At 37.6% G+C, this 24,538-nt stretch overlaps 1 protein-coding gene across 4 annotated transcripts in view; it reads right to left on the bottom strand.

Moving 5' to 3' along the window:
* The window catches only part of LOC135199557 (uncharacterized), a 389,950-nt gene that overhangs the window by 129,741 nt on the left and 235,671 nt on the right, over positions 1 to 24,538 (bottom strand). For 2 of the 4 annotated variants that reach the window (XM_064227718.1, XM_064227716.1), the window contains exons 9-10: positions 21,223 to 21,387; positions 7,164 to 7,257 (exon numbers count right to left, since the gene is read on the bottom strand). In XM_064227718.1, coding sequence (XP_064083788.1) covers positions 7,164 to 7,257; positions 21,223 to 21,387 — 259 coding nt within the window. The remainder of the gene's footprint in view (positions 1 to 7,163; positions 7,258 to 21,222; positions 21,388 to 24,538) is intronic. The other 2 variants (XM_064227717.1, XM_064227715.1) reach the window with 1 other exon arrangement.

Raw genomic sequence — 24,538 nt, 5'->3', positions numbered from 1 at the left:
ACACCGCCAATAACTATGGAAACTGCTGATTTTTAGTCTTACATTTTAATAAAAGGCTAGGCCCACTGCCAACAACTGTGGACACTGCTGCCTTGCAGGTGGACTTTTTAGTCAAAGGCGAAGCCCACCACCAATAACTGTGGTTGATGACAGCAAGGGCATGTGGTCGTAAGAACCCCTTTGACAAATAATAAATCATGCCTGATGTTGTAAGGAAAGGCGCAACAGGCAATCACATCTAAAGATCCTACAAAAAAAAATTAATTTCTAGCTTCCAGCTCTGCTTTTGGTTCTTTTCCATTCATAGATTCTTCAGTAAAGTTCATTTACTCAGCCTATTAAGGTTTACTATGAATATCCTTTTGTTTTCTTTACTAAATGCAAATATAGCCCTTATAGCCAAGTCATTTATAGGAATGCAAAAGATAGCCCAAATACTATCTCGCTTTGTATTGCTTTGTTTCTCTTTCAAGGAATCTCAAGGTTTCTTGTGACACAGTTTTTAGCGTCAAATATTTGTAGGCTGGATAGGCTTTTAATGTGGGGTTGTTCAATAGAGTTTTGGTTTAATCACTGCGTGCACATCACCCTGAACAGCGGCATTCTTACTTCATCCACATTCATGTCGTGCTATTTTTCGGTCTGTATGTCCTCCTATCACTCAGACTTGCCGAATTGTTCTTATTCATTTTACAAGCAGTAGTGAAGTAGTTGAGACCATTGCTCATTTTATAAACCACCTGAACACTGTATTGGATTTGTTTTTATATAAACTAACAAACTAGTCTTTATTTAAATCCCCTCATATCCTCTGGATATTTAACTTTGACACATACTACCATAAAATAATCATAGCTAAATTGTAAAGTTGTTGTTCCTATGACTGTCTTTCTGTTGTGGTGAATGAAAACAAGATATAGAACGTGTATTGTTTTCCACCATGAGTGGAAATAAGAATAAATTATATAGTCAAGAATAATCACAGTAATCCTTCGACCTTCCGCACTTTCACATATGCACTATGCCCTTGCCTGCACCTTTGTCAATGGTTCACAAGGATTTGAATATATAGGTGCAAAGATGTGGTGTGACAAAGACACCCCTCTAGGAAGTCGTGTACTCGTAGGCCAGGCTACTGTCATTTGAGCGAAGAGTTTTTAAACAAAATTGTTATTATCGTCGTTTTAAATTATGCTTAGCTTAAGTTTTGCAGAGATAAAGTTCAGGAATGAATTTTAGTCAATGATCAGCCATTTCGTGGTTAATATGTTTATAAATTTCATCTGAAAGTTGTTTTTCTGATAAAGCACTGATAAGTTGTAATTGATACCTCAGTTATTTTTCGTAGTGAAGGGTACTAATCAAAGGTTGCAGTTGTTCACTCCAGCAAGTCTAGCATAATTTTGGAGACTTCCAGTATCTGCAGTTAGATGTTACACAGGTAGACATGCCCCCTCTACTTGGAACCACCTTGATGTGGTTAGAGGCCTCTTGGACCCCAGTAATTTGTTCCCGGGTTTGGGTCCTAGAGTCCCATATATATAATATATTTTTTCTTTGGATTAATGTTTGTGGAATTTTCCACTGTTTGTAAAATTTATTTACCTGATAAATAGGAAAGATGTAATAGCTGGGGCTGGCATTATATCCAAAGCTAAATCGTGGGAACTGTGGTAGGACCATCAACTACCCGATAATATTTGGACCTGAAGGGCAGAACTATTCTGATGGGTTGGGCCTTGGATTCCAAGGGTGTCTGGTTCTGGGGATAGGACACCGGCATTCTTTCCAGTTTGTCCATAATATGATTAGGGTGGGGATGATTGTATTCTTGTAATAGTGTTATTCTTAGCAAGTGGGTTTGGCTTACACTTGGGCCACTCTAATCATGTTGGCCATCCCCTGTCGGGTAGGGTAGGGGCGTGTACATTTGGGAGTCGGTTCTCACTTGTTCCAAAGCTAATTTTTCTTTCTTTTTTCCCCCTCCAATCTTTAGGACTCGAGTACCCCTAGGCTCTTTGATAGTATCGTCTCAGCACAGTTGACAACCATTGCAACCTCCACTAACAAGCTTTGTTTGGAAAATTCCAAGAAACCTTCTAGTGTAATTGCACTGAAACCCTATGCTTCAGTACAGAGCAAAGGGAAATTGAGCAGAAATTTATGTGAAATAGGACCAGGAATATTTGAAACCTCTTATGATAAATATTTGATTCTTAATAAAGTTGTGATATTTTTGATGTGTATAGAGACATTGTGAAGTGTTGTGGCCGAGAGTCTAAGGTATCATCTGAAAGTCGAGAAAAGCTGGCAGTAAAATCGGCCTCAGCAAAAGAAAGTGAAAAATTAAAAGCACAATCACATCTTAGAGGAGTTAAAGTAGAATGTGCAGTAGATGCTTTTTGGAATTACTCCAAGGTAATGATATATGCATCCCAGCTGATGATTTACTTGGAGGAGGCACTAGTAGAAGAAGTAAAAGAATATAAATGGAGACTTAGTTCCACTTCCTTATTTTATTATAACATTCAACCATACTCGATTTCCTATAATGTAATATTTTTGGCCTCAAGCGGAACATTCCTCTTCTAAACATGTTCTGCAAAAACTTCAAAGGCATCATTGCATTGCAAGAAACGCTCCTCAGGCCACATGACCTTGCCATCTGCGATTCAATACATGAAGACTTCAGAACCTTCTCAACTTCATTGATGCAAGTTACAGATCAAATCATAGCCAGTCGCCCGAAAGGGGGCCTTTCTTTCCTGTGGCACAAATCGTAAGACAATATGATAAAGGTGATGACCTATAGGAGTGACAAATTGCTGGTACTTCAAGTGACAGTATGGAACTCTAAATACTAACTAACTCAATGTTTACATGCCATGGGAAAATAACAATATTTCGATCATTACTGCATGATCCTAGGGGAGTTACACAGTATTATTCACGATTCTCCTGCTGATCATATTTGTAAAATTGGGGGACCTTAATTCCCACCCCACAAAACAATTTTATAGTGAACATACTCACTTCTGTCAAAATCATGCTCTCCAAATTAGTGATGTAATGCTCTTCCCTCCCCTCCTCCTATTCATATGTACATAATAGAGCGGACACAATTACAACCTCCTGGCTGGACCACTGCATCACATCTCTACAACTTCATGATTCTATATGAACTGCAATATTCGCTACGATCTTGCAACGGGCTACGATCACATCCCATTATAGGTGTCATTCAGTACCCATCCCTCCCCACCGTGAACCCCTTAACTGAACGCTCACCAGCGGTAAACTGGGATTGTAAAAACTAACAGAAAACCAGATTCTTTAGGGTGACCACAGAAACCAGGTTGCAGTCAGTAGTTCAACCGGCAGACACCTTACTTTGTACTAACAAAAATTGTAGAAATGACCACCACAGGAGGGATCTGAATGAATTCTATTCAAACATAATCTCCGCTATGCTTGCTTCGGGCAGGGCTGCCTATAGATGTCATCAAGGTAATTCTCGTAATATACCTGGATATAATGACTTGGTTACAGATCTGTATACATACTCACGAGAAATGTTTTTACTGTGGAGGCAAAATGGTAGCCCAAGAGAAGGACACACTGCATTATTAATGAGACAGGCGAGAGCTCAGTTCAAACTTGCTCTTAAGCACATCAGATTAAATGAAAAACAACTAAGAGCCAATGCAATGTCTAGAAACTTAGAATCTGGTGATTATCATCGTCTTTGGAAAGATATCCAGTCCTTAAATCCCAAAACTAAAAAGGTATCACAGAAGGTAGGGGAAGCAGTTGGAGATGAGGCTATCGCAAGTATGTGGGGGGATCACTTCAACAATATCCTGAATTGCATAAATGATCAGGATTCCCGAAGGGATGTAGATAACCTCCTTAATGACAACATTCAATTTTATTTTGCAGACCGTATTAACGCCAAGGTAACATCAGCGATGCCATAAACAGCCTACCTAATAATAAATTGCCCGGCTGTGATGGTCTTCCCGCAGAGGCTTTCAAATTCTGCCATCCAATAATTTGCAATTTGCTAGCTGCGCTATTCAATGCTTGCATAATTCACCAGTTTCTTCCAGACTCCCCACTCTTAGTTCACTTGATACCATTAATCAAAAACAAGCTAAATAGGATGCAGCTGACCCTGGCAACTACTGGCCGATTGCAATCACAACGATCGCATTGAAGATACTTAAGACTTCTCCCTTTTCTACACACCAATGACAACCAGCTTGGGTTTAAAACAAACCACTCAACCGACACCTGCATCTACATACTGAGAGAATTGCTGAACTACTACCTATCATCAGCCTCTCCTGTTTTCCTTTGTTTTGTGGAAGTGAGAAAAGCATTTGACAGAGTAAACTACCTGAAGCTCTTCCTGAAGCTGCATGAAAGAGGCACACCCCTGTATCTAATTGGCATTTTACATTGCTGGTTTTCCACACAGCAATTCTGTGTCAAATGGGGTAATGTATTATCGTACACCTTCGGCTCCCTAAACGGGCTTCGGCAAGGGAGCATTCTCTCTCCATACTTGTTTAATACGTACACAGATGCCTTGAATGTCAAATTGAACTCACTCCCAATCAGATGCACTGTCAATGAACCAACTATAAACAACCTCTGTTACGCCGATGATATGGTTCTGATTTCCTCATCGACACTTGCCGCCAATATGCAGAGGAATTTGATATAATTTACAACGAAACCAAGACAAAGTGCATGTCGCTGCTCCCGAGATCGCTTAAGCATATTGCAGAACCACAAATTTTCCTCGGAAACCATTGGCTGGAATTTGTGCACAAATTTCCGTATTTGAGTCACATTATCACCGACGACAGACATTGAACAGACGCGTCGTAAGCTATATTTCAATTGGCAACATGATTGCAAGGAGGTTTGCCTTCTGTCACCGAGACGTGAAACTGTTGCTCTACCGCTCATACTGCTACAGTATCTATGGGTGCTCCCTCTGGACGAACTATACCCGAGAGACCATGAGACGTATCACTGTTGTGCACAATGACATTTTGAGACTCCTCACAAACACTCCCCGCTACCACTCCGCCACACAGATGTTCAGAGAAAACCAGCTGGACAATTTAAAAAATCACTATAAGGCGAACAATGTCCAGTCTGGTAACCCAAGTGAGAAACAGCAGCAACTCGCTCATACAAAACATCCTAAGGAGTGAAGCAAGGCGAAGATCGAAATTGTGGGAAAGATGGGAAAATGAGGCCTTTGTCCCCTAAAGGACTTAATCTCTGTATTGGCAAGATGTCATGTGCAGATTCTGTCATTATTATTACATTTATTGCTGATATTCTACTTTTTCATTAATACTGTGAATACTATCAAGTTAAAGTTTTACATTTAATTTTCGTATTTAGCTCTCTGGACCTAACTACTGTAACCACCCAAGGTCTCTAGATGAAATTTAAGTTATATAATCTGTGCACTAACTGTTATAACTCTCAATGCATTTTTTTTTTCTCACCAATATTACTACTGTTAATACCAGTATTATGATTACTATCTTTTATGCTACCTCAGCTATTTGGTGGATAAGTGCCGAGTATTTATTTTTGTATATCAAGATGTCTCATGTGTCTAGATTCTGTATGTTACTGTCTGCATTTTGTATATTCCATGTATATGGCCCTGAGCTGAAATAAAGGATAATTATATTATCATTATGTTAATACAAGCTGCCTGGTTACGTTTTAAGGTTAAGCAATATATCCCAAACCCGAGGAGATGTTTTCATTGTCAAGAATTTGGACAAATGTTAGGGTCTTGTAGGTAGAAACTACAAGGCAAGCGTGCAACTTGTGTTAAAGGCAGTGAATCAGAGAATGGTGCATGTAATAAAGAAGCAAGATGTATACATTGTGAAGACAATCATCCACCATCTTCACTCAGTTGTGGTTAATACATCATGGAAAATAAAACCAAACATTAAGGGTTACTGAACGTATCACGTTTAAAGAGGCAAAAGGAAGAGTATTGAATCAGTATGTTAGACCTGGAATGTCCTTTTCCAGTGTTGCTGCCAGCTGAAGTAGAAATGTAAATGATATCAGTGGTAATGTAAATAGAATATCAGTGATGACCTGTACTTGTGTCTCTTTAGAGGCCTCACCATTGATTTCTGGCGCTCCTGTCGCTTTGGAGGTGGTGACAGTGGTTTCCAGCACTCCTACCTCTTCAGAGGCTGCACCAGTGGTTTCTGGCACTCTCACCTCTTCTGAGGCAGTGCCAGTGATTTCTGACACTTATGCCTCTATGGAGGTAGAGCCAGTGAATTCTGGTGATCCTGCCTCTCCAGATATGGTGCCATATGAGCCTGGCACTCGGCCTCTCTGAATGCTGTTCCAGCTATAACTAGTGTGTCCCTGAAGCCTGCACCAGCAGTAGCTGGTGCTTCTGACGCTTTGGAGGATACACCAATGTCTGACCCTCACACCCCTCCTCAGGCAGTGCCAGCTTTGTCTGGTGCTCCTGACATTGATAACCCTTGGTAAAGGAAGGCATCAATAAACAATCGGTCTCCTTCCAGGAAAAAATCATGAGCAAGGCAGTAAGCTGAAAGCACCTTAAGGAGGGTCCTTATTGATTTTGATTAGAGTGAAAAATAATATATATTGTACTTGATATACATTTGATATTGAAAGAAAAATGAACACAAGACACCACCCTACTTAATGAACATTCAACTGAAAAAGAACATTCAGAGATGCACACAAACGGGATAGCAAATTATTATTGCGTTCAGAAGGCTCCTCTTAGTCACCAGTAAGTTCAGATTTTGTTTTGGGCGCCTATTGTGTACATGCAGTACTGTGTGTACTGCGTATTGTGTATAGAATGAAAAAAAGGTCGTCCAGAATGTGCTTGCTTCTTTCGCTGGATTCTGTACAATTTTGATGTGCATATTTTCACAGGTAAGCCTGAAGGTAGAATATCCTACGCTAGCCTAGCCATTACTCATATGTTCTTACCGTTTGGATGTCACAATAAATAAAGGAGTTACTGATGTGCATTATTAACAACAGCAGTCATAGGAATCAGTTTGAGATAGAAACTAAAAGATATGGACATCTTGACAGAAACTTCCATCAAAACTCACTTGCATAAATTTGGTATGGTGCCGTCAATCCACAAATACGTCCTGTTCGAGTATGGGGAATACAACCCAATCCATGCATCAGTTACAACCTTATCTGCAGAAGTAAGAAAATGTCATATCTAATTATTTTATGTCGTATCCATGCCATGAATATGTCTGTTACTACAGACTGATCAAGCTATTGACTGAAACAGCTGGGGTTAGTAAATGGAGTACAATTTAAAACAATTTCCATCTTTTAATATAGAGCTTTTGTCTCATGAATAAAAGGTAATAGGAAATTGGGGAAAGATATGTATATATATATATATATATATATATATATATATATACTATATATATATATATATATATATATATATATATATATATATTATTTCCACGAATTGTCCCAAATTACCTGGTTATTACACTTACCAATTATAGAATTCAAAGTTATCTCAGGACAGCCAAATACTTGAACTCTCATAACAAATAAAATGTGATTGAGCACTTTTCTTTTACCTCTTCTGGTGTCTCCTCTTGTAATTCAATTATTTTTCCTGTCTAGAATCAGGTAGTTGTTACCGGCAATTTCAAGTTGACGTCCTTTATGTCTCACAGTAAAGTACATTCTAATTTTATACATTCAACTTACCTGTCAGATATATACATAGCTTTTACTCCGTCGTCCGACAGAAATTCGAATTTCGCGGCACACGCGGCAGGTAGGTCAGGTGATCTACCCTCCCGCCGCTGGGTGGCGGGAATAGGAACCATACCCGTTTTCTAATTCATATTTTTTCTGTCGCTTGGAATGTAAACAAAAACGTTTGCAGTTCCTCCTGATGGATTTTCGTGTTTCATCGCCATCGATCGTCTGGGCTAACTTTTACAGGGAAGTAATGGATCTTGGTTCGGCATACGCTTTTGTTAACTTTTAGAATTTTTTTTTGTATAAAATTAACTTCGAAAATTTAGAAGATTAGTGACGTGTAACTACCGAAGTTTTTCGGTAGACACTCGTCCACTTTCACGAAAGTGAATTACGTATAACTTTCATGAAAGGGAATTACTTATATTTATTCATTAATACAAATAAGTGTTAGAGTTTGATTGAGGAAATGTATATCTTTCTTCCTAGTTGGGGAAGTCAGAAAAGTAACTATCCTTTAGAAGCTTTATTAGCTCTTGTGTTAACGAGCAATTATAGTAGTAACAGTACTAGTAGTTGTTGCATCCTCATCACCTTCTTACTCCGCAGAATCTACAATATCATATTTGCAAATTGTAGACTTTGGATATAGTTCGAATGCGAACTCTTGGAACGTAAGAAGTGAATATAGTGTTCCCCCATTACAATGGAGGGTGCGTCTGATCGGCTCTGTCTCGCTCTCAGGTCTAGACCTCTTCCAAGTCACAAGACCCAGAGGAGAAGGAATGTCGAAAACCGTAAGGAGGTTTCAGAGAATCCCCACCGGTCAGGCGTCCCTCGGCAGGTTCTGTAGAGCGTCCCAGACTGCCAGGGATAGCCATTGGAAAGGCATCCTTAAAACAGGTTTCTCCCTTTTTATGCGTACGGTTCCTCGATGGATAGAAGAACTTCAAATGAATGAAATTGGCGAAGATCCTCGTATAATGCCTTCTGGTAGATTACATTCAAATTAGAATGACATTAATCGATCCACCTTTCGGAATCAGGCGACGATTTAGCGCCTTCTAATATTAGAGATCATCGATAACATTGTGATAAAGTCATTGTTCGAACATTTTTTTTCGCAACTAGACGAGAGCGCTATCCAATGGGGGTATGAAATGTTATTTCAACATAAGATTCCCCACCATCGGTGCATTTTAGATATAAATCTATTATGATGAGAACGATTTAGATTGTTTGTCAATCGAATGAATATATGGATCTCGTTGAGTGATAAAGCATATCTGTATGACTTTTAAGCTTCTAGCTCCTACCATGCTTAGGACAATTCGCCTTAGGACTACGGTATGCAAGGCATAGACACATACCGAAATTTATGCTATAAGGGTCAAGTGAAATCCTTACAAAATTTCCTAAATTAATACGGTTTACCTTAATGTAACAGTATTATAGAGGATTCTATTAAGCTAGAGTATGAGTTATATGATGCTATCGTGTCTTCGAGAAGTGATCGGAGAACCATATCTTTATTGGTGGATTGAGAGTAGGATAGAACATTTTTCTTCGTGTTAGAAGAGGTTTCCATGAATTACCAGTACCCTTCTAGGACTTTCCTAGGAAGGAATAGGTTTAAAAGAATTGTTTAGACGACACCTATTTGTTTCTAGACTTGTCGAAGTCTCGTTAGCTTAATTATGCTTATATAAAAACTTCCTGAAGTTCGATAATACTTATAAGATTCCTTTATTTAATGGAGTAACTGGCAACTATGGAAAGGGAAGGCCAGACTGCTTTCGCTTTGAAGACCAACCAACGCAGTCGCAGTACCATCTTGTTCTCAGTCGTGAGAGGTCGTTTACAGCTCTCTCTCCTGCGGAATGGGATAACTAACCGTATCTTCTTCCCTACAATCGTGGTCTTAGCCTCGGATTGAGGGAATACTGAAGCTATCATAAATAATATAGTGTCTGCCTTTGTTAGGAATCTTTCAATAAGAAGGATATTACAACCTTTCAATGCTGTTTACCGTAGGTAACATGATTTAAGGATTCTAATGCAGCAGAACATGATATTTAATGCACTCATACTTACGAAAGCATGGCTTATTAGAATACATACTTAGTGAGAAGAGAGATGTAATAGAGATTCACTTCAAGACTACGGTATGGTTAAGTCTTTCGAAAAAGGACACAACCGTATTTAGAATCGGATATTGCGCAGAAGTTGTATGAGTCGGATGGAAACATTCTTTTAGTGGGGAAAATGGTTTTCCCTGAATGGATTATACTACGTATATAAAAAGTTTTTCATAATAAGAACGGAATTAACATATGAAAGGATGTCGGGTACCATAAAGACACAGATGTTCTGGCACATAAACGTAAAGATAATTAGTAGGAGGCGCCAGCCTGGCGCAGATGGGTTGCGCCGGCCTGGCGCGGGTTGCGCCACCCTGGCGCAATAAGCCTAGAGCACCATCCAAAATATTTCTCGTTTTGAGCGAGTTATTAAATAAAAAAAGCAATACAAGAATTTGCGAGTCCGTGAGAACTCGATCGACGATAATAACTGTTTAAGTGATGTCTAACATTTATTGCAAAGAGTTTGGTGAGAACCTGCGAGAAGTCTTCTTCATAGATCTCTTAGCAATGAAGAAGACGAACAGTCTTCCGGTAGACTGCTTCCTTTTCCTCAAACCATGCCATAAGGAATCAAAAGCGCCAGCCAGACTCCTGGCTCTAACTAGAAATAATTAGTTAATAGATATACCTTAGAGCAAATTATGCTTTCCTACATAGAGCTGGGAAGTTACTCAGTCCCTCGCACTGGAGTGGTCCTTCTCGTTCAGGAAAAAATGGTGGGGGGGAAAGAATAATTCCCCTTCCGATATACTCGTATTAGAGGAAAATTGAGAAGAAACATCCAAACTATGGAAGTACTGTAGAATTATAGGATTCTTACAGCACCTCTTCTTATTTTGATATCGAGATTTCCTGACCAAGGTTGCGAGTAATTGGCCATAAAGGCTCCAGCCAGGCTTTAACCAGGCGATAGGCGCCAAGCCAGGGCGCGAGCGCCAGCTTAGCGCGAGGCGTCAGCCAGGCGAAGTAGGCCAGGCTTAACAAGGCGATAGCGGCCAAACAGGCGCGAGCGCCAGCCAGGCGCGATGCAGGTCAGCCAGCGCGAAGCGCCAGCCAGGCGCAAGGATATCAGGATCTCAATTTTCCAGTGTTTGGATGATAGTACTTTCCAGAGTTTCCATCTTTGAGAACTGACACAAGATCAGTTTTTTTCCTGACAGTGACACAAGTTGTCGCACAGGCGGCCGTGGCCCTTGTCAGGATTAACTGAAATTGCGGAAGTCTCTAACAAGAACAGACTTCTCATGTCAGGTAACATAGTGGTCGCTGTGAGAGACTTCTTTCCTGGCAAGAGGAGTTGTTTTTTGGGAGAAACTCTTTTTGCCAGATCAACCCTCTACTGACAATTATCTAGATATCGCACAGGCGAACGTTATAGTATCGTGTCAGGATGAGTGAGTTCTTCTGCTTTATAGACCTTTACATGGGTGAAGAGAAACTGATATCTTTAGAGGTCCTCTCGCTTTCCTCAACCTTATGAGGACAAGGGATAGAAAATATATCGGACTCTATTAATCTGGGTGCAGGTTTAGAAAGACCTTGGCAACCCCTTTTTTGTTGAACGTTTCGGCTAGTCCCTTGAACATGCAGCTCCTCTCTCCTCTTTCATTGTTATTAACAGGATGGTATATTATCCTACTCCCATGTAAACATATAACAAGGAAGACCTTGTAATGTTTTTGATACTGGAAAAGACTCGTAGGAACTCTCAGTATTGGGTGAGAGGCTCTTTCAAGTATCTGAACCGTACATTACGGCCTGATGTCCTAGGAGGTAAGGAATCTTGAATGATTCTCCTCGATCCTGGATCAGTTAGTAGGAGAATAGGATAATAATAATTTGTTTTGCAGAAAGAAACGATGATAGAATTTTTCCATTCTCTCGTTGCCCAGGCACGAGGACAGGAAGAAAGAATATAAGAGAGAGGTAGCATATACGCCATCTTTATGTTATAGAAAAGGGGAATAAAATTTAGTCTTTTTCCCCTAAAAGATAAACTCTTTACAGAATGTAAGACAAAGGGCATCAAGAAAGAGAGGATAATGTTATGCTCATTTTAGACTTAGTGAGGTTGGATTCTCAGAGGTCACGTTCTTCTCACAGCAGGTTTTGGAAGTCTTTTCCAAGACAGTCTGAATATTCTTTCAACATCTATTTAAATGGACCTTAACAACCTCTCCACTCTGAGTCTTGTCTGCGTGCAGACTGACCAGAAGTGGACATGAATGAAAGGATGTTTCAAGGTAAATGACAGTAGTCATGGATAAGATATATTAAATTACTGCAGATCGTGCTTGAGGGAATGAGGAAACTGTCCTCTTCCGATACCTCTGTGAACCACATAGCGGTTTTTTTCTTCCCTTTCAGAGGCGCCAGGCAAGCGAAGCACCAGCCAGATGCGAGGCACCAGCCAGGCACTAGGCGCCAGCCAGGCGCGAGGCGCCAGGCTGGCGCGAGGCACCAGCCAGGCGCTAGGCGCCAGCCAGGCGCGAGACGCCAGGCAGGCGCGAGGCTCCAGCCAGGCGCGAGGCTCCAGCCAGGCGCGAGGCGCGCAGTCAGGGCGCAGGCGCCAGTCAAGCGCGAGGCTCCAGTCAGGCGCGAGGCTCCACACAGCCACCAGGCGCTGAGACGCCAGGCAGGCGTGAGGCGCCAGGCAGGCGCGAGGACGCCAGCCGGGGCGAGGCGCCAGGCGAGGCGCGAGGCGCCAGCCAGGGGCGAGGCGCCAGACAGCGCGAGGCACCAAGCCAGGTGCAAGCCAGGCTCTGGGCTTCATCTAGAAGAGATCTGTTGCAAAGAAAGCCCTGGTCTTCTTTGGAAGAGTGGAATCTCTAAAGCACTTCTTGAGTAACTTGACGTTTCCTTCAAACAGCTAAGAATTAAAAGCGCTTGAAGTGCGAGCTTTTAACAATTCTTGTTCTTTCCATAACAATATGTCGTGAGAGTCATATTAGCTGTATAACGGGAGATGCAACTCTGTGTTGACTTCTCTTTGCACGAAGGAGATCAAGTGGGCCTATGAGAGATCCTTCTCTCTTTGTTATACGTGTCCACGGATGCGTTGCTGGGATAGGGAGCCGACACTGATCCTTAACTAGTGAATTAAAATTTTTTATTTTATTTTTTAACATAAGTTGTATTATTTTCTGGGGTTATTTGAAATGAGTTTGGGGATAGCTCTTTTCAAATTAAGCACAAACCTTCGTGTTAGGATCAGGTGATCGGGATCGGTGTTGTGCTCCTTAAATTATGCCAATAGGCATTGGTGTATTGTCATGTAAGTGGATAAGACCCCATTGACAAATGACCACTAGATTCTGTCAAGTAAGTGGATAAGACCCCATTGACAGATCTACAAGAACTCTTAGCCATAGGTCACATCCTCGCTGAGGCTCTTGAGACGAAGCAGACTACTAGCAATAGCTAGGAAGTCGACCCTTCGTCTAAACACATAGGAACCAAGGTTTTATTTATTTATTACCTACAACGTATGTTGTTTACCTGTCTATTCGGTAATAGCTGTCTTTTACCCTCCACCAATGGTGTGAATCAGCTATGTATAGTATCTGACAGGTAAGTTGAATGTATAAAAATGATATTGTTATGATACAATAAAGTTTTATACATACTTACCTGGCAGATATATACAATTAAATGGCCCACCCAGCCTCCCCTCAGGAGACAGCTGGAAGAAAAAATATGAATTAGAAAACGGTATGGTTCCTATTCCCGCCACCCAGCGGCGGGGGGTTAGATCACCTGACCTACCTGCCGCGTGTGCCGCGAAATTCGAATTTCTGTCGACGACGGAGTAAAAGCTATGTATATATCTGCCAGGTAAGTATGTATAAAACTTTATTGTATCATAACAATATCATTTTTTTTCTACTGTTAATTATATCCCTGGTTTTATTCATCATCCAAAGTTTGTGTCCTCTTACCACATCCCAGTGCATTCATGATGTTAACTATTCCTCATTAATTGACCAATCCTTCACAAATATTATTATAAGTACTGCAAATCTTTTTTTGACATTCAACACACACACACACACATACACACACACACACACACACACACAAACACACAAATATATATATATATATATATATATATATGTATGAGGCTGAGAACATCCCCGTGATTCAAATACACGCATATATATACCTCAGAATTAATATAGTTTCATATATGTTAACTGAAGGGGAATTTCTAGTTGATAATAATTTCGTCGGCTCCCACGAACTTAGGAACCCAGAAATCAGGACGTACAGTGAAGCGCCTTTAACCACACAGCTACCACGAGAGGATATAAGTTAATGCCGCCTCTCCTGCTGAGGATTCAACTGAACATTGGGACCTCTTAACTCTTTTACTCCTCCCCCTATAAATTTTCCCCTTCCCTTCTTCATTCGTTGACGACCTTGGCATGGTTTTGGACGACTGATTTCACTGCCCGTATAACTTGATGGAGGAGGGAGTTGGACGGCATTCTATCCACCCCTAAAACTAGAGTACCTGACGTGGTCGAGCGAGGGGAAATTTTTGTCGAGCCATATCTTTAGTGCTGGGTGATTTCATGCGACTGACGACCCTTAAGGCACTGTGGGTATGGCGTATATCCAGGCGAGTGTTCCAGGGCAGTTACCACACTGTACCAGTATTGCGCCTCCTTCATTTGGGCCTCCTTGGTGAGAGGGATCTCATCCTGGACGAAATATTTAATCTTGTTATATGGGAAAACAAAACAAAAATCCCTACGACTTCTGGCATGGCAATGGACTATTCTAAGGAAATCCCAGGTAATGAAGAGCAGGTTGGTATTAGAACTTTAATACCATACAAGCCACAAAGAAGAAGTAAATATAGAATTGAAACAATCTTGACTCACTTTGACTCCCTCTTTAGGAGTGGAAGTTGATCAAGGTTCTTGTCCTTGGAAACCGGTAAAAAAAATATCTGCATTAAGATTGGAGAATTATTTGTTAAGTTGGCACCCAAACTCAGAAATGTCATTTAGACAAATAAAATACCAAGTGTTGTTAATAGAAACTAGTACAATAACCAATCCAAAAATTATTTAATCATAAAGAACATTGACAATATAAAGGTAAAGATAAGAGAACATGACAGTATGAACAGCGTACAGGGTACTGTAGTGCTTCCTAAAAGTGAAGAGCCAATAGAAAAGATATTTTACTGGATTCCCTTAAGAAAAGGTACAACAACGTGCAAGATTGTGAAATATAGAGTACAGCCAGTAGACAAAATAATGAAAATACATGGAGAATAGCAAAAATAAAATTTGGTGGCCAAGAATTCCCTTCCAAAATTAAAATCATGGGCCAAAACAGAGAACTGAGACCTTATGTTCCAAAACCACTACAGTGCCAAAACTGTAGTAAATATGGTCATACATGGAAAAATTGCAGACATATATCGATTTGTGCATATTGTGGATCTGACGAACATACCACACACTGGAAGTGTGGTAAACCAAAATGTGTAAACTGTAGCCAAAATCACCATTCTAGGTCTAAGGAGTGTATGTATTATATATACAATACAAAATTAACATTACTTCAGGAGAATTCAGGAATTCCTATAAGAGAAGCCAAACTAGAGCTGGAAGCTAAAGATAAAAAAAGGCCTTTAGAGAGAACTCCACCCCAAAACCAAAAGCCAACAATTATTAGAGAGGCATCTGTAAAGCAAAGACCAAGGATCCAAAAAAAGCACACAAACCAGACAAAGATAAGAACATACCTTTGTCTCCTAAAGTAATAATAGAAGCAATGGATGGAAATACCCAGAACAATAAAGAAATAGTAGAGGAGAGCACCATAAACAAAAATGATTATGTGGAGGGAGAAGAGATTACTCCATCACCAGTAATTGGTGCACTAAGAGTAAGTGAAATAAGGAGGACACAAAAACACATCTGGATGTAATGAATGTTTCATCGAATTATGCAATAAAAACAGGAACATAACAAAAGACAATTTAACAAACACTATGCGAAATTTTATAAAATATAAAAGTAAAGAAACCACTAGTCTAGAGACTCGCAAAAAAGGGTGGACACCTAATACCTTATAAGGAAAACAAATAAATTTCGTAAATAAAATTTTAGAAAAAATGCAAATGGATAATCCACAACAAGAAAGTAATGCTTTGAACACTCTTAACATAATATTTTCAATAATTATATAATACAATGGAACATAAATGGTCTCCAGACCAGACTACATGTGGGAGAATTAAATGCTTTCTGAAAGAATACGAACCAATGATATTATGTTTACAACATGTCAATAAAACAATATCAACAATTGGTAAATATACCTTAGTATCTACATCTAGAGAAGAAGAAGGAAATTTAGGTACTGCTATATATGTATACATAACAAAGTATGTTATGACACTGTAAACTTAATTTGCTGACTTGCAAATATCAAGTATCAAAATACGAATAAAAAAACTATATGTAATTTATAACATACAACCAACCTAACAAAAGTTATGACATAGAAAAACTTTAGGATTTGTTTGGCAATTCCAGAGAACCCACATTGATAGTAGGGGATTCTAATACTCACAACCCGATATGGGACTGTAACTGTACAATCTCAAATAGAGCAGGAGTAAAATTGAAGAGTTCGTGGAGTCAAACGGCATGTGCTGTATAAATGATGACAAATTAGCACTATTTTTCGAAATACATGGAACATTTTCTTCAGTAGACCTAACTCTATGTACAACAAATATAGTTGACAGAATAGATTGGAATATAAGTTGATGACTTGCACACCAGTGATCATTCCCAATATTACTTTCCTTATTACATAATAATCCTGGTAAAACATGTTCCTCATTATAACATTTATAAAGCAGATTGGGCAGAAATATGAAATGCACACAAGAAGTATCCAACCATTTGAATATTTAAAAGACCATAATGAAACTAACAAAATTCTTATTGATTTAATTAAAAAGACTGCTGATCAAGCAATACCAAAGTCAAAGCCCCATCCAACAAAACACAAAGTACCATTGTGGTCTGATAAACTAACAGAGTTAATTAGTATAAAACACTCAATAGGGAGACTAGATAATTTAAATAGTAAAATAAATAAAACATTATCAGTATTAAATGGAACTTTTACAAAAAATTACTTTATTATTACCAGAGATTGATACATTAAAACCTATATACAACAAAGTGTCTGCAAAATCTAAAAAAGGAAGTAATTCAAGGAAGAATCATTTCATGGAGGAAATATGCATCAGATCTCTCAAATAATACTCCCATACAAAAAATATGGGACAAATTCAGGAAAATAAATGGTACCCATGTTAAACCACCTAGACATGCCATATTGAAAGATGGAAAAAGAATACTTGATCCAAAAGAAGTAAGTAATATAGTAGGAGAAAACCTAGCAAATGTAAGTAGCGATAAAAATTTAGATGAACACTTCCGCACAAAGAAAAATTAATTAAGAACTAACAACAATGAATTTCGAAACACAAGAGGATATATATTATAATAGGAAATTTAATATGGAAGAGTTGGAATATGCTCTCTTGAACAGCAATAAATCTGCTTCTGGAGGTGACAATAGTTGTTTTGAGATGATCGACCACATAGCACCTCTGGCAAAATCATACATATTACAGTTTTATAATCATTTATGGCTTCAGAATTTATTTCCTGATGAATGGCATAAAGCTATAATAATTCCTATCCCCCAACCTGGAAAGGATCCAAGTGATATGAATAATTACAGACCAATATCTCTTAACAAGTTGCTTATGCAAATTGACTTAATAAGATGGTAAATGCTCCGACTAACATGGCACATTCGAAAAAATAAAATGTTAACTTCCATCAATTTGGGCCACAGTGTAACAGGCCTACATTAGACTCTCTCTCTATCCTAGAAGACCATATACACAGAGGATTTGAACGAAAACAAATAACTGTAGCTAATAAAAATAAATAAAGAAAAATAAATAAAAAATAAATGAAAATAATAAATTGAAAAGGCTTATGGCACTACATGAAAGGTATCCTATATTAAAAACTTTACAAAACAACAATGTCCGTGGACATTTACTCATGTTCATCCATAGTTTTCTAACAAATCGAAGTTTTCAGGTGAGAATTGATGATGCTTTGTCCAGAACATTCCCACTTGAAAATGGTGTTCCACAAGGAAGTCCTTAGTGGCACACTATTTACCTTAGCAATTAATGAAATTAGTAAAAACCTACCAACCGGAATTAAAAGCAACCTTTATATGGATGATTTTGCCATATATCATTCAGCATCTCGCATGAAACATGCAGAGCGCACCATTAACAAATCCATAATAAAAATAGATGAATGGACCTCATCTTTAGGATTTAGATTGTCCATAAATAAGACCCAAGCAGTCATATTTTATAAAGATAAAAGATGGAAGGAAGGTGAAGAAATAGATTGAAATCAGAAATCAAAGTATACAAATTGGCCAACCTACAGAATTTTTGAAGATTAGTATTTGAAACGCACTTGAACTGGAATGCCACATAACATGTGAAATCAAAATGTAAAAGAGCATTAAATCTAATTAGAAAATTATCAAACACTAATTGGGGTAAGCTGATAGACAAACCCTTACATTGCTATCTAAAGCAACAGTGCTGTCTATCATGACTACGGAAGTGAAAAATATACGGCTCAGCTTCAAACGCGGAGTACTGAAAATGTTGGACCCAGTTCATATGAAAAGGACTTTAGAATATGTACAGGAGCATTTAAATCATCACCAACCTCTTCTTTACGGGTTGAATGTGGTGAAGTACCTCTCTCTCTCCATAGGGAATTAGTAACGATGAAAAGTGCCCTAAGAATTCAGTCAAGTGATTCACCAATCAAAAAATTATTTGAACTAAGGAATGTATTTATTAACAATCATTCACCACCTTCTCCAATTAGATCAAGAAGATATTTGAGTCACTGAATATAAATAACCAACTACCTTCAACAGTAAAATTACCTCCTCCTTGGAATATGAATAAAATAAAAATTTGCACAAAATTAAAATATCTACGAAAAAAGTATTCCTATACCCCAAAACATCATAGACAACATACAAAAGAGCACATAAACCGTAAAGGTCCACAATATGCAATATATACAGATGGATCCAAATCAGAATACGGAGTGGGATATGGTGCAGAGTCCCAGGATAAAACATGGATGGCAGTTCTCTCTTCCCAATAACAATAATCAAAGAACACTCCTTTAACAATTTTGTGATTTATAGCGACTCTAGAAGCGCTATAGAAGTCATTAAAAGTTATAATCCCAAAAATTACATTGTGCGACCAAGCTTCAAATTTTTACTCCCAAAATTAAAGTATAAGGGAAAAAATATTGAAATATGTTGGATCTCTGCCCATGTCGGGATAAAAGGAAACGATGAAGCTGATAAAGCAGCCAAGGAAGAAGTCCACATGACAAGGACAAATGTAACATCCCTATTAGTGACTATGTAGCTTATATAAAAACAATCATTGTAAATAAATGGCAAAATATATGGAACGAAGAACCTGAACGTAATAAACTAAAACAAGTAAAACCTGACGTTACGAAATGGAGCTCCATATATCAGAGAGAGACACACACAAGTAATCCTGACACTTCTGCATGTAGGCCACACTTGTCTGACACATGGGCACTTGAGCAGCTCTGGAGTGCTCAGGGTGCAAGGTGTTGAATAACTATCAGACAAGTGTGTGTGAGTGTGCAAAGTATGACCGGCAGAGACTGTCAATTTTTGGAAGTAAAGCATAACAGAAATTTTGTCAGAATCTTTCACATTTTCAGTGGTTCTGATTTTGACGTTTCTAAGGAACTTTGATTTAATTAATAAAATATGAATATAAGTATATAATAAAGATACAAAAACCTCAGAAGAATTAATGAATCTTAGAAAAAAATCTTAAAAGAGTTTCTTACTTGTTATAAATTTTGATACCTTTTTAGCATGTATGTATGGAAATGTGAGTAAATGTGATTATTGCCTGTTTGTGTTGTCGTTATGAAAAGCTCTGCCTCTGTGCAGTTTTTTATTAATTTTAATTTATTGTTTATTATACTGCATAACCTATTTGGTCCCAGTTCCTGGCCTTTGGCCTAGACCTGGCATTTTATCTAATCCTTCGGACCAGCTCTATGAGAGCTGAAAGTCAGCTCACTGGTCTTTTTAACTATTTTTATAATAAATAAATAATAATGCCGCTTCTCACCTACAAATAAGTGTCGCACTCAGGGATTCATTGTTTTGGAGTCAACATCAACCCTCCTCGACCTTGACAACTTAATGAAATATATATATAATATATATATATATATATATTATATATATAATATATATATATATATATATATATATATATATATATATCGACATCGAGCTACAAATGTACTTTAATATCCAATTCGCTCTACCTCAGAATTAATATATTTTCTTATGTTAACCGAAGGGGAATATTTTAGTTGATAATAATTTCGTCCTCTCGTGGTTTCGAACCAACGGCCAGAGGAGAAATCATGATTTCAGTGACATTACTGACTCGGCCAACAAGTCGATAATGTCAATGAAGTCCTGATTTCTCTTCTGGCTACTGGACGCTGGTTCGAACCGACAAGAGGAAGAAATCATTTTCAACTAAAAAATTCCCCTTAGGTTAACATATGAAAATATATTAATTCTGAGGTAGAGCGACTTGAAATTAAAGGACACTTGTAGCTCTATGTATGTATATGAATCATGGTTTTGTGAAAAAAAATTCATATATACAAAAATTATATATATATATATATATATATATATATATATATATATATATATATATATATATATATATATATTTATATATATAAAAAAAATTTTGTAACCTGAGGTATTGTTCAGGTCAAGTAACCCATTGTAGAAAACGTTTTTTGCAATACATAGGGCTTTTATGATTACCTTTTTTATGTTTACCTTGTATTTCCTTTGTCTACTGCAAGGAAATGACTGTCATTTAGACCTCACACCCGACCCTCCAACCACGCGCACACACACACACACACACATATACATACATATATATATATATATATATATATATATATATATATATATATATATATATATGCGTGTGTGTGTGTGTGTGTGTAATGTATATGATTATCCGTATGTAAATGAATTTTGGCTATACCACTGACAAACCAGGATAAGTACTAACCGAAAATAAAGTCGTGTTCTTGATCACTGGTGATCATTGCCAAAGTGCTGTTCATATTGATGCACCTTTGCTTGGCTGTATCCCAGTTTGCTGTGTCATTGCTTGGGCTGAAGAAGTAGCAAGAAGTTCCGTTTGCTATCCAGTTACTGTCGCAACTTATGGGTCCTGTTTGGAGGAAGAACCGAAGATAAAAAACAAATTTAAATAAAAAGCTCTCCATGGAATAGTTTCCATGTGCGTTGATTGGTTCGAATATTTCACAAAAATCTCTGAAATTAATGAAATTTTCAAATTCTACATTGAAATTCCCCAGCTGTTCCCGAGTATCTAGAAAATGTGTTGACATGAGGCTGGTGAAATTCCAGGCAAGTAGTCCAAAGTAGTCCTCTGGATTCAGTCTTCAGCAAATGCTTTGATTGAGAAGAAAGAGAAAAGCAAACCACACTTTGCCATATGGTTTAAAGCAACAGAATCTCATATACATTAGCACTGATAAAAGCACTGTTACATATATATATATATATATATATATAGATATTATTACTATATATATATAATATATATATATATATATATATATATATATATATAATATATATATATATATATATATATATATATATATAGTATATATATATATTACTTATATATATATAATATATATATATATATATATACATACACACACACACACACACACACACACACAACACACATATATATATATATATATATATATATATATATATATATATATATATATATATATATATATACCATATATATATATATATATATATATATAATATATATATATATATATGTACTATATATAATATACATGTATACATACATAATATATATATATAATTATATATATATATATATATATATATATATATATATATATATACATATATACTATATAATTTATTATATAGGTATATATATATATATGAATAACTTGATCACGAAGTATATAAAACGTGATGCTATGTATAAATAAAGGTTTTTGCCACGAAGGAAAAAATGAAAAAGCGAGATTTATATATATATGTTTCTGAAAAGTAAGATGAGTAGAAAGTTCCACGTAAGCTAGTTTAACCCTTGAGACTCATTCAGCAGACTCCCATCCACCTGTAGGGGAGGAGGATGGGTAGAAAGTTTTTACGAGTTCTGCTAATAAAGTGAGAAACAAGAGAAATATTGTCTCTTGTTTATCACTTTTTCATGGGTTGTATTTCAACAGAGATCTTTCATATTCACAATAAACCTCATCCCTTTTATCTGCCGAGAGAGAGCAACCAGATTAGCTGAACAGCAGCACCAACATACAGTCAATGTTTTGCCTCGCTGTCGAACTTCTCAATTCCAGAGGTCTTTTATTCCTCGCACCGTTGGGCTGTGGAACTTCAGCCTTCCAGAGGAAGTCGTGCAATTGGAACTTCAGAAGTTTAAGCGAAGGTGTAATGCATTGCCACCCTAATACTATTCTCCTTGTATTTAGATACATTTTTATCAATTTTATTTTGTCTTATTAAATAAGAGGGACCTCTGCGTTCTGTATTTCCTTTTACTTGCTCCTACTCTTTCCAATGAACACAATATTCTTTGGAAGCTTGTATTTCAAGTCAATGGTTCGTGTAAGCAAGTTTCATCTTCTGACAAATAATAACCATCATTCGTGTTTTCGTTTTACTGGAGTTCAACCTCATATCCCACCAGCTACACCATTGAGACTAAGAGCAGCTTTATTTCTCATAAGTCGAGACTTTACTACCCCACAAGTGTTGCATCATCGTCATACTGAACAATCTTGTGTTCCAGACCAACAACAATATCACTTGTTTACACTAATAGTAACAGTTGACTTTGAACACTACCTTGTGGAACTCCAGACACCGTAGGTCTTGGTTCACTAAAGACCCATCCACAGGAACTCGTTGCTGCCTACCTATGAGGAAATCTTATAAGTAGGCTTCAAGTTTCAGAAGTTTGTGAATAAGTGCCTTGTGATTTACTAAATGGAAAGCAGCAATAAATCTATTTGAATTACTCTAACTGACAACCTATATCAATGTTCTTTTGGAAATGGCATGTCAAATCTAAAAGAGCATTGTTGTACCTAACTGCTTCCTGTATACTATTGGCTATCGGGTAAATCCCATTTTTATTCCACATACTTACATAGTGGCCTAAAAATAGTAAGTTTTTCTGTAACTTTGGAGAAGGTGGCGTGTAATTATTGTATACAGTCTGCAGATACGCCATGCTTTGGAACAGTCCCTCTATTACTAAGCTCTATGTCTAGAATATTTCGTCGACTAAATATCAATAGAATCTACTAATGTTGGGATACAACACACTTGGAACCCTCTTAAAAACAAAGAGAAGACCAGCTATTAAGATTCTCAAGAGTTTTTTAACATCCCTGGAGCAAAATGCAAATTTTGTAAGAATAGGTTTAGGATGATAAGTATCAGGGGGAGTGATATCCTTAGCTGATTGCTTAGTTTCAAAAGCTCAATGAAACAATTCAGTTTCTTCCTTAGGGTCAGTAACCTATTTATTGGTGGAATGGAAGACAATCCTGACCCAAAGATGGATTATATTTATATAATATGCAGATATTGTTGTGCCAAACTAAATCAGTAAAGGACGACGTATCAGTGTTATGTCTAACTTTTTTAAAACTCCTTGGAAATCATCATATGCCTGCAAATGATCAGTCTTGATAAACAAATGACTATCAAGTGGAAAAATGATTGCAGGTTAGTGAGAAAAAAATAAACTCTTGTGAAGCCTTGCTAACTATTGTCCACTTTGTTGAGGGGAATGGTAGTAGTATTCTTCTCATTGCTAAATAAGGGACTGTAATTGTAGGCTGTTGAAGGAGTGTCAGTAGTTGCCTTCATTGCTGAATGAGAGGCAGTAATTGGTCTTTCGTGTTGAAGGATTGTTAGTAGTTACCATCATTGCTGACTGAGAGAGTGGTAACAGTCGTCTTCATTACTGAATGAAGCAAAGTAACTGTCTGCATTGTTGAAGAAGTAGTAGTAATTGTCTCTTTTGTTGAAGAAGAAGTGTCGATAGTTGTCTCTGATGACAAGGAGTGGTAGTCATTTGTCTCCTATTCAAAGAATGGCAGGTTTCTTCGTTGTTTGCGGAGTCAAGACCACTGAGCTAATCAACAGCTCTCCTAGTCCTAGCCCGAAGGATTAGTTTTTTATTTACGTGGCTGGGAACCAATTGGTTACTTAGCATTGGGACCTACAGCTTATTGTGGGATCCAAACCACATTATATCGAGAAATGAC

Source organism: Macrobrachium nipponense, chromosome 25 (assembly GCF_015104395.2).
Source record: "Macrobrachium nipponense isolate FS-2020 chromosome 25, ASM1510439v2, whole genome shotgun sequence".
Classification (NCBI taxonomy): Eukaryota; Metazoa; Arthropoda; class Malacostraca; order Decapoda; family Palaemonidae; genus Macrobrachium; species Macrobrachium nipponense.
Note: the sequence above shows the minus strand (reverse complement) of the source record. Positions and strands in the feature narration are given on the sequence as shown.